At 37.9% G+C, this 12,959-nt stretch overlaps 1 protein-coding gene across 11 annotated transcripts in view; it reads right to left on the bottom strand.

Moving 5' to 3' along the window:
* Nucleotides 1-9,967: 9,967 nt before the first annotated feature.
* The window catches only part of Chst9 (carbohydrate sulfotransferase 9), a 268,994-nt gene continuing 266,002 nt past the window's right edge, over nt 9,968-12,959 (bottom strand). For 7 of the 11 annotated variants that reach the window (XM_046433284.2, XM_046433305.2, XM_058578256.1 and 4 more), the window contains one exon: nt 9,968-12,002. In XM_046433284.2, the coding sequence (XP_046289240.1) occupies nt 10,908-12,002 (1,095 nt within the window). In that variant the 3' untranslated portion in view covers nt 9,968-10,907. The remainder of the gene's footprint in view (nt 12,003-12,959) is intronic. The other 4 variants (XM_046433295.2, XM_058578255.1, XM_058578258.1 and 1 more) reach the window with 1 other exon arrangement.

The following is a 12,959-nucleotide window of genomic DNA, read 5'->3' as shown; positions in this document are numbered from 1 at the left end:
TTCATAAAAATCACTTCCATTAGTAGAGGTCTATGGGTTTGGCTAATGCAAGGGTACCAAGTCCTGGTCACGTTGAGCCTTATTAAGTTTGGTGGGGAGGAGTGTATTGAGGCTCAGCCCCTTACACAGGCAAAGAGACATGGTAAAATCACTACAGGCAAGAAATACCTAGAAGGCTACAGAAAGCATGACTGAGGCTTATTCTGTGAACTTTATACCAGAATGGATATGGCTACCAGGAGTTCAGCAAGATGTAGCTTTGGATCTAGGTGGAACACTGACGAACAGTGTGAATTAAGAGTGCTGTTCTTAGGCCCTTCCCTTGACTATTTCCATTTTTGGAAAAGATCCAGCACCACACCATTTCTAAGTTAAATTAGACCAGTTAGTGCTTTTGGCGAACACAGAGGTAATTTAAAATTTTTTCTCCAGTCTTTTCTGCTATAAAGAAATCTCTGTTACCTGTAGTGCCGTCTTTAAGAATCTAGTCTTAAATAAATTCTGGTGGAATAATGCCCATGTAATCCTTTTTAGTGTGGCATTTGCCAATGTCTTATGAAAGAGGAATAAACTTGGAGTTCTGTTCATTCAATCAGTCAACATAACTTTCTGAGTATTGACTGAACACTTGGTGCAGAAGAAAAGCAAGAAATGTGATTCTCTCTGACACAGAAATCTTTCCAATTTTCCAGCGGCAATGTATAATTTTGGAAAAGTATCTGTGAATGACTTAGCCTGGTTTGGGATCAAGAAAGGTTTTTTTTTTCAAACATCTATGAGATATTAGATTGGCCAATAGAGTTTTAGGTTCTGGGAAGAGCTCATAGGAAAGCCCCAAGGTAGGGAAAAGCATATCTTATTTGAGGAGATAAAAAAATATAGCAGGGTCAAGATATGAACTAATGCAAAGAGAGGGACCACAGATAAATGAGGTAATGGATTTTTAGTTTATTTATTTGTTTTTATGTTTGGCTATATTATTTTAAATTATTATCTTATTAAAAGGATCAACACTTGAAAGTCTCAAATTCAGTTAGATGTTTGTTTATTAAGGCAAAGTTCCTGACTGCAAGTAACTTTAGAATCTAACCAAAAATATGAGAGGCATTTTTGTATTCTTGTAATACAAGTTATAAAGAGCCTAGGAAGGACACTGTACTATGTTACAGAGACAAGCATAGGGATTTATTTGGAATCCAATTCTTCAACAAAAACTTAACAAGCATCTTCTCTGGCATTACAATAATGAACGATCACAGATTTGATTTCAAGAAATTAAGTCCACTGAAGCCGCAAGACACATGTAAAACACTTAGAATTCTATAAAAGCAAAGATAGAAATATGCAGAGGCTATGTTTGGATAATAAAAATAGAAACAATCTATTGATCACTTATTAAACAGTTTGCATGCATTTCCTATAGTCTCTTTATGAGGTAGGTATTGCTATCCTCATTTTTGATATGATAAAATAAACATGGACAAACATGGACACAGCAGGTTTGGGGGTTAGATTACAAGGTCAGTTTTGGTCATGTGGAGTTAGAAGGGCCCAGGGGACATTGAGGTGAAGCAGGAAATTAGAAATCTGGGTCAAAGTTCTCAACAGACATGTGGCTGGAAAGAGAGATCTGGAAGCCATCAGTCTAAAGTGGAGTGAAGGTAAGGAGAATGGAAGAGATGCCCCAGGTAGAGTGGGCGAAGCAAGAGGAGTGAGATCACTGGGGTGTGGTAGGGGGCATCACATTGCAGGATGAATGAGAAGGTCCTTAAAGTGAGAGGAGAAATAGATACTTCAGGCAGTGCAAAGAGTATGAAGAAAATAGAGGAAAATCGAGAGGTATGTTCAGAGAATCCACTAGTTCAATTGAGCTGGAGAGCCATGGATTTGATGCAGGTCCTAGATGATTAAGCTGGGAAAGGGTTATGGTTTTGGGAGCCTTGAGGACAAGCAATAAGAAGTTTTGTGAAGGGGCTGTATGGGGGGGAGCTGAATGATGCTGAAAAATACTTATTTTCAAAGGATGTAGCATGGATTAAAGGGGGGAATTTTGTATATGGTGAAATATTAACCAGCCTTGGAAAGGAAGGACCTTCTGACACATTCTGACACATGCCACAACATGAGTGAACCTTGAGAATATTATGCTAAGTGGAATAAGTTAGACAGTAGGACAAATGCTGTAGGGTTCCACTTATTTGATGTACTTCAAGTAGTCCAATTCACAGAGACAGGGAGTAGAATAGTGGTGTCTGGGAGTTGGGGAAAGGAGAAAAAGTGAAGTTGTGGTTTAATGGGTAATGTCAGTTTTTCAAGATGAAAAATCTCTGTGGATGTTGTTGTAGTTTGGATCTTAAATGTCTCCCAAAGGCTCATGTGTTTTAAAGAGTTAGTTCCCAGCTTGATGCTTTTGGGGAGGTGGTGGGAACTTTGAGGTGGAACCTAGTATGAGGTCTTCTGCTCATTGGGGGCATGCTCTGGAAGGGGACACTGAAACCCCAGCCCCTTTTTCCTCCTCCCTCTTTTGAATTCTAGACATGAGATGAACAATTGTTCCATGTACTGCAGCCAATATGGTAGGCCTTGCCACAGCCCCCAAAGCCATGGAGCCAACCAATCATGGATGGAAACCTCCAAAACTGTGAGCCCAAATAAACCTTTTTACTCTGTAGGCCTATCATCACTTCAGGTATTTATTATAGGAATGAAACACTGACTAACACAGACGTGGTAATTATCCAACAGTGAACTCGTAAATTTTATTATAGTTAAAAATAAAAAAAAGAAGAAAGCTAAAAGGGGGAAAATTACTTTTTTAAAGTTAAAAAACATCTAGAACTTATTTTCATCAGTCCAGGTAAGATCTAATGTGGCTGGAATTGGGTGAGCAGCATTGAAACTGTTAGTGGAACCAAATGGAAGGACTGTGTTTGTACATCAAAGCTGGTCAAATGTTGATTGTCATATGGTTCAACCTAATAGAAAGGCAAGGGGAGACAAATTCCTTAATGAAGTCCAAGAAAATGTACAATTTAAGTTACATTACCATTTAAGTTAAATTGCAAAATATTTCCTGGGGCACTTGCTCTCAAACTAATAACCAAATAGCAAATATTTTCCATTTTTCATTCATCTTAGGTCAATTTGAAAACTGCTTTTGTTTTTTGCTTTTTATTGGAGAAACTCATATTGTCTTCACTTTGTTCAGTGTGAAGTCGAATTGCCAAAATTGCCTTCAATACCCATTTGTCTTTTGTGTTTCAAACAGGGGAAAGTTTCCATTTCCCTGTTTCAGTCTGAAAGCTTTCAGAAAGTTTGGGCAGTGCCCAGTGCTGTCCCCATAACTCACTTCATCATTTCAGCTCTAGTTCTTGCAGTTGGCAGATGTCAGACGCCAACTTTCTGCTTTAGTTCTGGTCAAAATCCCACAGAAGACTTTGGTACCAAGACTTGTGAACCTGCCTCTGAGCCAAGAGTCTTTAATTTTTCAACAAAGTCACAAGATTTAAAGAGTTGATTTTATCATCTATAATTGACCAGGACTTAAAAAAAAATCACATGCACATAAGTGATGTTCAAACTTTGCTGTATAGAAGAATCATTCCAGGAAGGGGTTTAGGAGGAAATTTCCAAGTGGGTTTCACTGTTGTCCTGATTTAGCATATCTTGGGTGGAATCTAAGACTCTGTTTTAAACAAAAATTAGACTAACTGTAATACAGGTGGTCCATGCACTATTTTTGAAGCATTAATAAATTAAATCCGGTTCCTTCCCCAGGGATAATTGCAGTCAATAATATTGTCAGTTTATGTTGGAAGACACTCTAGCATTTTGAATACAATTCCATTCATAATATCTCCATAAAACCATTTTCTAAGATTTGGCAATATTTTGACCTGGAATAAAGAAGGGATGAAATGAGGTGCTATGTTATTTGCCATAGGTTTTCTGCTACTTGGGCACAAGAGTCATGGTTATCCCTTCACTTGGGCTGTTTCTGTTTTCTCCGATTAAGTGTTGAAGTGGGAGGATAAAGAGCAAAGCCAGTGGAATGTCCCTAGGGATGCTGATGCCACCCAGCAATAGCAGAAATTCAGATAGAAGGTGTGCATGAGAAAGCAGGAAAACAAGTCATTTTCAGAGTAAAGCAAGGGTGGGTACACCCTCTGAATCGGGGAGGTTTTTGAAGGAAGGCTATAAAATAACAACCTGGATGTAGTAATCAGAGCCAGTATCTGTCCCTAGATCCTGAGGTTCCCAGGGCTTGGGAGAATGCCTCATCTTTGCTAAGAAGTGGGAAGGAATGTGGTTGCCAAGGGGACCCAGTGGCTAAGACAGAAAGATGCCAAAGAAAGGTACTGGATTCCTCCCAACATCTTTGTCTTTGGTCCAAAGAGACTTCTTCAAACAATGAACTGTTGCCTGGAGATACACTAGATACAGCACCCAAGGACAAGCAGCACCCTGAGCAAGGATAAGGACACACAGAAGATGATAACATCACTGCTGGCACAACGCGGACATGGTCAAGGAAATGTTTGGCACCTGCTTTTCCCTTGTGAGCTTGGTGGGTGAAGGAACACACACTTCAGAGCAGGGGTGGAAAGCCAGGGGCCTGGGGCCAGGCAGGGGAGGTGGCAGGGTGGAGTGAGAACATGGAGGGATCTCCAGCCCACCTCACCTGGGCCCAACTGTTTTCCAGTGGGAATGTAGGATACAGGGTAACAAATCCCATCTTGTTAAGGAAAAAGTTCCAGTTTTAAAATGTTGGCAGCTAACAAATATCAAATAAAATGCACTGTAGGCCAAAGCAAATACATCTATGTCCGGATCTGGCTCTAGGGGCTGCTAGTGTGTGGTCTCTATTTTGGAGTCAGAAAGACTTTGGCTTGATTCTGGCTCTGGGACTGGTTATTAAACCTCTCTGATACTCAGGTTTTTCATTCATAAAATGGTGGGTGGGATAATACTTTATTTTTAGATTTTGTGGACAAGATTTAGGACTATTCTTCATTGAATGAGTGTAAAATTTTTTTTTCTGGTGTCTGCTACCTTAGTCATGACAATAAAGGCTCTTCTATTGACGGGAATCATGAGATTTTTCATGATTATTTGCAAAAATTATCAAACAGTTCATACATTTAGAAATATAAAATATTGTTTTGTCTACAACCCTTTAGGCTATGTGTGTCTGTCAGTATGGTAAGGGTAGGTGGCAAAGATCCCTTTTGGTTACCCTGGCTTGGTGTCTTCTCTCAAAATTTCTCTGGTCCTGTGGGTGTCTGAAAGTTATAAGGCAGAAATATAAACGAAGAATAGGATCTTTAACCTTCAGCAACAAAAACATTTGCTACAATAACTCTCTGTGTCTCCCTCTGTTGGACAGAGTTCAAGGTCAATCAGATGGAATCAGTTCCTTTCCTCTTGGGAGACCTAAGACATGTTCCAGAGACAACAGAGATTTTATGTTCACAGAAGAAGGGACAGATCGCAAATGAACAAACAAATTAATGAAGCAAAGAAGAAAAGAAAAACACTCATGGAAGCAATGTCTCCACTTTTTCATAAGTGTCTGATGTGTGTCACATGAGAAAATAATTTTGACTTTTCCCACTGATCAATCAGATTGCTCATGAAGAGATGAGATTTCAAAATTGAATAATCTGAGATTCTTTGGTGAGTTAACATGAGACAAATGTCCAAGTAGATAGACAAGACAACATTCCAAATACTGGTGAGAGTTGAGCAGAGCCTCAGAGATGGAAAAAGATGAGGGCTTAAATGGATTTGACTAAATTTGCATGGAAGGCTATGGCCTTGGGAAGAACTGAGATGCAAGTGACTAGGCCCTTTGAGAAGTGAATGATGTGAGGAATGTTCTGCAGGACTCCCAACTCCTCAGACTTGGCCTTCTTCAGGCAGTGTGTCCAGCTGGCTTAGGAGGGGCCCCTCGCTTCCTAGCTCAGCCCTTATCCCTCTTGACCTTTTCTCATGGTGCTTGCATTTGGTTTAAGTCAACGGGTTCCTCTGTTCTTTTCTACAATCTTCCTAAGTCAGTTCAGTTATCTGACTACTATAACTGGTTCTGGGGATGAGAACTCAGCCAAATGGACAATTGCTTAGTTTCTCACAGGATTTGTGGAGGTGTCACTGTGACTCATCTGCTGAGCCACGACCATCTTGAGTAGCTACTGAAGTAGGAAAGTGCTTATGTGAGGAAAGTGGCTGTATTCCTCTTGAACTTGACTGCTCCTATCTGGAATTTCTTGTGAAAATGATATTTTCTTTTTATTAAGCTAAATTTTTTTCAGGGTCTTTTTGTTCATTTTTAAAAAATGTAGCATCTCCTGATCAATGGTGGTTTAAAAAAATGTAGAACAAGGGAAGACTAATTTCTTCAAAAATCTTTGAGTCAGCAGGAATAAAGGGATAAACTGGTTTGGAATTTACTAACTAAATGCACACATATTTATATTTGTATTAAAAAATTCAAGATTGCAATATATATATATATATATATATATATATACCTTTAGCTGTTTTAAATTTAGGTAAGAGAAAGCAAAAGTAATTACTTAAGTTTATAATATTTTAAGAAAAGAGTTTGGCAGTGGTATTTGCTGCTTGCATTTATCCTGGCTCCCTACCTACTTCCTAATTGTCTCTTTTGGTTAGTTACTTAACAACATTTTTAGTCCCTTTTTTATATGTGTGAAGGGAGGGGGCTTCTTATAATAGCATCTAAGTTCTTACTTAGATGGAGAATAGGTAGATTAATGTATGGAAAATACTTAAGCAGTGCTCAATGCCCAGAAATATGGAATAAATGTTAGCTGTGATCATGAATATTATTATCATGATTATGATTGAGATTGAGAAGGTAGGATCCTGGGAGGATTAAATGAAGTTAGCTTTGTTCCAAAGGTTTTGGGTGAGTGAGCTAGTATTGAACGACTTTGGTCAAACTTTCTTCAAATATCGGAACACCTTGGGATGTTAATTCTGGGCAAAAAAACTTCTGCTTCTCCATGTACCACAAAGACCTAGAGGCTGAAAATGCCCCAAGAGGCCAAGTAAGATCTCACATCATGAAGATGTTTACTGTGTTGGCTGCCTGCTATGCCCAAATTCTACCAACTCAGCAGGAGATCTCAAAGGGAACGCTAATAAAATCTTCTATATTTGCTCATATATTCCCCTCTGCAATCACTATGTGTTTTAAGGGATAACACCTTTTTGAACAGCAATTATTCCTGAATAAAATGTAAAAGTATATTTCTCCCTTCTAATTATAAAGTTTAGTCAGGTAGCTCTTGAATGGCTAGAGAATGTTTTATAGACTGTAAAATTAGAGAATATAGCACACGGTCTCATGTTTCCATTGGCTTAGTGGATATTTCCAAACACATATGAGGAAATACAAAATTGGGTGTTCTTCACCACACGTCCTTTGAAGTTTGTGGTGGTTTCTGGATGCGATCACATCCATAATGCATATCCATAGGTAGCTTCCCAGGTCAAATAACTGTGGCTTTGCATTTAATTGCCAACTTGTTACCTTAATAGCAATTCCAGACAGGGCAAAACAGAGTGAAGGGCCTGCCCATCGTGTTACTGCTGCCTATAAAAACAAATAGGATCCTTAGGGTTTAATTAGAGGACACATAATTACACTTAAAGGATGTTAGTGTTAAAATGGGAACATTGGACATCTGGAAGATGAGTCTGGATGTGGTCATTGCCTTTAGAAGCTAAATTCATGAAACTGTAACTGTCCAAAGGAACGGCGATGTCCCCACCTGAATTTATACGCAGGCAGACATGATGAGGGCGGACGTGACCTGGCTTGCAAAGCAGAAGAGTGCAGGGGTCATAAATGACATAGGTATTTAAAATCATAAGGACTCCAGGAGAATGACTGGTGTCTTTGGTTCTAACATGAAAAGAAGGCATCTAAAACGAAGAGTAGGTGCCTGAACAGATTGCACTTCTGGGGCAAAAACACACCTGGTCTTTGGGAGGCACAACCATATGAACATACAGCTTCAGAGAGTTTATTTAAGGAATGAGAGAACAAAGGACCATCTGTAGTTATATAGACTCCATTGAGCCTCAGTGAAGGGTCAGAAAAGGGATAGAGTTCTTCCCTTTCATTATGGGAAGTGTGTTCCAAGTCCCCCAGTGGGTACTTTAAATCATGGGCAGTAGTACCAAATTCTGTATAGGCTATATATTTTTCCTATACATATACTTGTGGTAAAGTTTAATTCATAAATTATGCACAGTAAGAGAATAATAATAATAACTAATAAGAAATTGGCAATTATTACAATATATTGCAATAAAATTTGCAAAAATATGGTCTCTCTCTCTCTCTCTCTCAAGATATCTCACTGCAATATACTACCCTTCTTGTGGTGATGTGTGATCATACAATGCCTGTGTGATGAAATGAAGTGAGGTGAATGATACAGACATGGTGATGTAGTATCAGGCTACTACATAAAGGTTACTTAAACACAAGCAAGGCAATACCTTGATAGTCAATCTGCTAATAGATGATTACTAAGTAACCAACGAACAGGTAGCTTATACAGCATGGACATGCTGAACAAAGGGGTGAGTCATGTTTCAGGTGAGATAGAATGGGAGGGCGAGAGGTTGCATCATGTTACAAAGGGTGGTGCATACTTTAAAACTTATCAATGACTTATTTCTGGAATTTCCCATTTAATATTTTCAGACCATGGTTGGTCACAGCTAAGGGAAGCTGTGGAGAGTGAAACCACAGATAGGGGTGGAGCCTATACAGCAAAAGGTACAGAATAGCTATTGACAGAGAGCATTGTACATCATTTTTTTTTTCCTGCCACACACCTTCTCTATCATCAAAGCTGAATAATCATGTGTGTGTGTGTGTGTGTGTGTATCCCACCCTCCTCAATCCATTAGAAATGCCAATAAAAGGACAGGACCCTTGCTCCCATCTTCTTTTCTTTCCAAAGCTATGAAAAGAAAATTATTTTTTTTGCTATGTGGTTTTAGGAATATCTTTGAGAAAATTGCCTTTATTACAGATTCCATCTAAAACTAGCTTGGTGTAGTTTAGGATAAAATTTCAGATTTCTTGGGATATTTTATATTTTCTGTCTTTCTCTATAAAATGATAATTACACTGTCTCTAAGATACTAAGACTCCATTCTCTAGAGAATGGCAAAATTTTCATTTATATAATTTAGATTACCTTAGAGTAAAACACAGCTCATGTATGGTCTAGAGGCAAAAGGGCATGGGATGGAAAAGTAGTAAAACATCAGTTGAGAAGGTTTAATCCTTCTGATGACTCAGCCTGTTATAGTTTACTCACTGCTTAAGAGGCACAGATGGGCCCAGGCAGGTGTATGTAAAGAGTGGAACCATTGACGAATAGACAGCATGAAATGGAAGGGGAAAATGAAATAAGTACGACTGTAACAATCTTGTCTATCAATATTTAATCCCTAATGCTATTTTTCCTTGAGAGACACTACTTAATATTTACTGATAATCAGTCATAGCTTAGGGAGAAGAAAATGTTCAAGAAGGGCATTTAAATGAGGTTTGGCTGACATGTGCTTGGCTTAATTCAGGGTAATAGTTGACCAACTAAAATACATTTCCCATCATCTAAATGTGTCTTTTAATTTAGGATCCCTTGGAAAAAAATTCCAAAATACATTGACACATGGTCCTATTTTCCAAAGACTTTGATTTAACATTTGAATGCAATGGTATTTTACTTTGTTAGTATAGAATATTTAAACTTAAAAAGAAAATACCTTAATTTGCTTATGCATAAGCCTATTAAAAAACATTTCTAGGGGCTCTTGTTATGTTTATTCTCTGGAACATAACCTATCTTTGAAGTGGTATATTAGTTTTTAAAAAGTCATTCCCAAGCTGAATAATTAGACTGCAAACAAAAGCTATTCTTAGAGTGTATTCCACATATAAAGTTATGCACATGATGCTTTGATTCAAATAATATTCTTATAAAACTTTGTTATTGTTAGAGGTCTATATTCAGAAGGGCAACTTTTGTTTTTGATGATTATTCCATCCTGAAACGATTTCCCCTCTGCCCAATTAAACTGAAATTAGGAGCACATTTAGATCTGATGAGGCTTAAACCTCTCAGCCGTCTGCTTCAGAAATGAAGATTTTTAGCAGTTGTGTTCGTTTTGTCTTTTCATGGAGGGCTCAAAAGGAAACAGAATCAATCCTCTTAAGTTTTTCTGGAAGAGAAAGGTTGCTTTCGTTGCTTTGATCTTAGCATGTCGCGCATTTTTTATTGGCTGCTAAATATAAAAAAGCCGTAGGTTCATCTGGTTTTTCTGCTATATTCTCATACTATAAATACATAATATCTGAAGGAAAATGCCCAAGCCCAAAATATCATTTCAAAATGGATTTATCATTACAGTTGATAGAAAGATTTCCAGGGTGTAAGAAAACTCTCCAATGGTTTGATTATGCCACAGATTGTTAAAAATAGATTCATGCACTTCAGACTGTGAATTCCACAATATAGATACACATCCATGCTATTTTAGAATCCTTATTTTACCATCTCAAGAGGCTGTTTTTCAGTTAATGTAGCAGCTGGCTAGATTATTGCTTCAACAATGTGATCCATAATGCTAAAGCAGCTCTTTTCCAAAAATGTGGGTTGCTTACATGTCTTCAGTAGGTGATTTTCTTATAACTTTGTGCCAATTGCTATCACGCCATTCGGTGAAAATTATCATTAAATCAAAACAACTGCACCCAGTTAAATTTCCCTCACACAGAGAATCATAGAAAAATTACAGTAGCTGATTTGAGGGTGACATTAAGTAAATACAGAGCTTTAGAAAATAAATGCAAACTACAAAACTGGAGTTGTGTAATTAAACATCAAATAATCCAAGTAATAAAAGTCATAGATTAAGTGTCTCTCGGTTCTACTCAGATCCTTTAAATACTGTCTCACCACCTGAGTATTGGTTCTTTCATCGGAAGAGTGCCTATCCTTGAAGTTTGGGAACTTCAGTTCTTTTGGAGCACCAATCAGCTGTAAAAAGTAATTGGCATCTTCTTCCAAAGTTTCAAACTTCCCTACAAAATCATAGTTGATCAAACATGGGTAGCAGAGTTTGCTGACCTTTTCCCAGTGAATGTCCATCCCTACTGGACGGTGAGAATCCAGCAAATAGTGGACGAATTCTTTGAATTTGACTCCAGATCCATTATTTAATGCTTCCTCACAGGCATTTGGTCGATATTTCTTTATAATCGCCTTTCCGAATACTGGATGATAGTAACTATTGGGATGTTCGAATTTGTCCCTAAATGCTGACACTAATCTCTCCATGGGATCACGAACAAATATAGCTTTAGTGTAAGTATTTAAACGAGTATATACCCCTTTTAAGTCGAAGCTATCTAGCGTTTTCAAATGCTTCCCATAGTGAACAGCATCATGGGAGATGTTGAATGCAGAGGAAGCCAATCCATTCAGTACCATCAGAATTCTTTTCCAATTGGAACAGCCAGCCTTTGGCACTTCACAATATAAGATTTTGTGTTTATCTTCTACATAGATCCTGGATACCATATGGAAGAGATGGGATTGGGGATGACCCACTCCGCCATATGTCTTGCAAAACTCCCCAAGGAAAGACCTGCGTTTCTCTTGTGTCACCTCAGTTTTCTTCCATTTGTTGTCTTTAACTAAACTTTTGTTTAAAGGCCGAATGTCCAAAGGCCAGTTCATCTCGTTGAACTTCTTGAAAACAGTCTTGGTTCCTTGATGTTTTTCAGTCAACTTGTTTGTTGATGATGACCCTGAAATCTTATCCAGAGCTTGATTCTCTCCTTGTGTGTGGCTGGTCTTGGTTAATATCGCAGTGGGTATCTGGGACTTGAGTAGATTTTCCTTTTTTTCCTTCAGATCCTCAGGCATGTGAAATTTGGGGTTCTGCTAAAATAGAAAGGAGAACTGTTGGAAGCACATTCACAAGTGTGGGCATACTAGATAAGAAACATCACGTTTGTTTTAAAATATGACTGAGCAGAGCACATAACTTCATGTAAGCTGCCAGAAACAATTTAGCAAGGCATGCTAAACATATATCTTGTTGGAAGCTTCTTCACTGAAACACAATAATGAGAAATGAAAAATGGCACCCGGAGTGGACACAGACAGGATTAACAGACTGAAATGAAAAATAGTATCTACAGGATGGAGAGAAGGGGGCCCTGGATTTCAATCCTGATTTTGCCTATGGTGCAATCATATGTAGCTTAATTTTTCTGTACATCAGTGATTCTTGAGATTTTAGTGTGCATATTATCTTCAAGTACTAATTTAGTGCATCAGAATGTAGGTATAAAACATAGTTGCATTTGATTGATTTTTTTTGTTTGGTTTTTGGTGACTCTAATGCCCAGTGTAGTTCAAAGTCATATGTTACAACTTAAAAATTATAACAGGCCAATTATCAAGTCTTGATGATCATTTCAGTTTTCTAAGCACTTGAAAATGTTGTATTTCTTTCTCTTGGAAAATGTTTTATTTTTATGAAATTATTCATCACAATAATTTGGGACCTAGAGTTATAATATCATACAATTTCATTCATGTATGAGTACTTCCCTCTTTCCAAAGTGAAGAATAACGAAGGAATCCAGAAAAGTCTAGTTGACATTCTGCTATGTAAAATAGTAGAAAAAGTAGAATGAGATATTAGTTCTCTTTCCTGAAGGATGAGTCTACTACCCATTTATCATGTGCTCTTCATCTGACTGTATGCTTCCTATAACTCTTGCATTAACTGGGTAAAGGAAGACCTGCAAGTTGGGATTTATAAGGTGGCATCATGGTAGATCCTCATCTCTGATAGAGAAAAAAATTGTAAGGCCTTATTCTTTTACTCTG

The sequence above is a fragment of the Marmota monax genome, unplaced genomic scaffold (genome assembly GCF_021218885.2).
Source record: "Marmota monax isolate L192 unplaced genomic scaffold, Marmota_monax_Labrador192_F-V1.1 WCK01_AAM20220418_F8-fsc00126, whole genome shotgun sequence".
NCBI classification, from domain to species: Eukaryota; Metazoa; Chordata; class Mammalia; order Rodentia; family Sciuridae; genus Marmota; species Marmota monax.
Note: the sequence above shows the minus strand (reverse complement) of the source record. Positions and strands in the feature narration are given on the sequence as shown.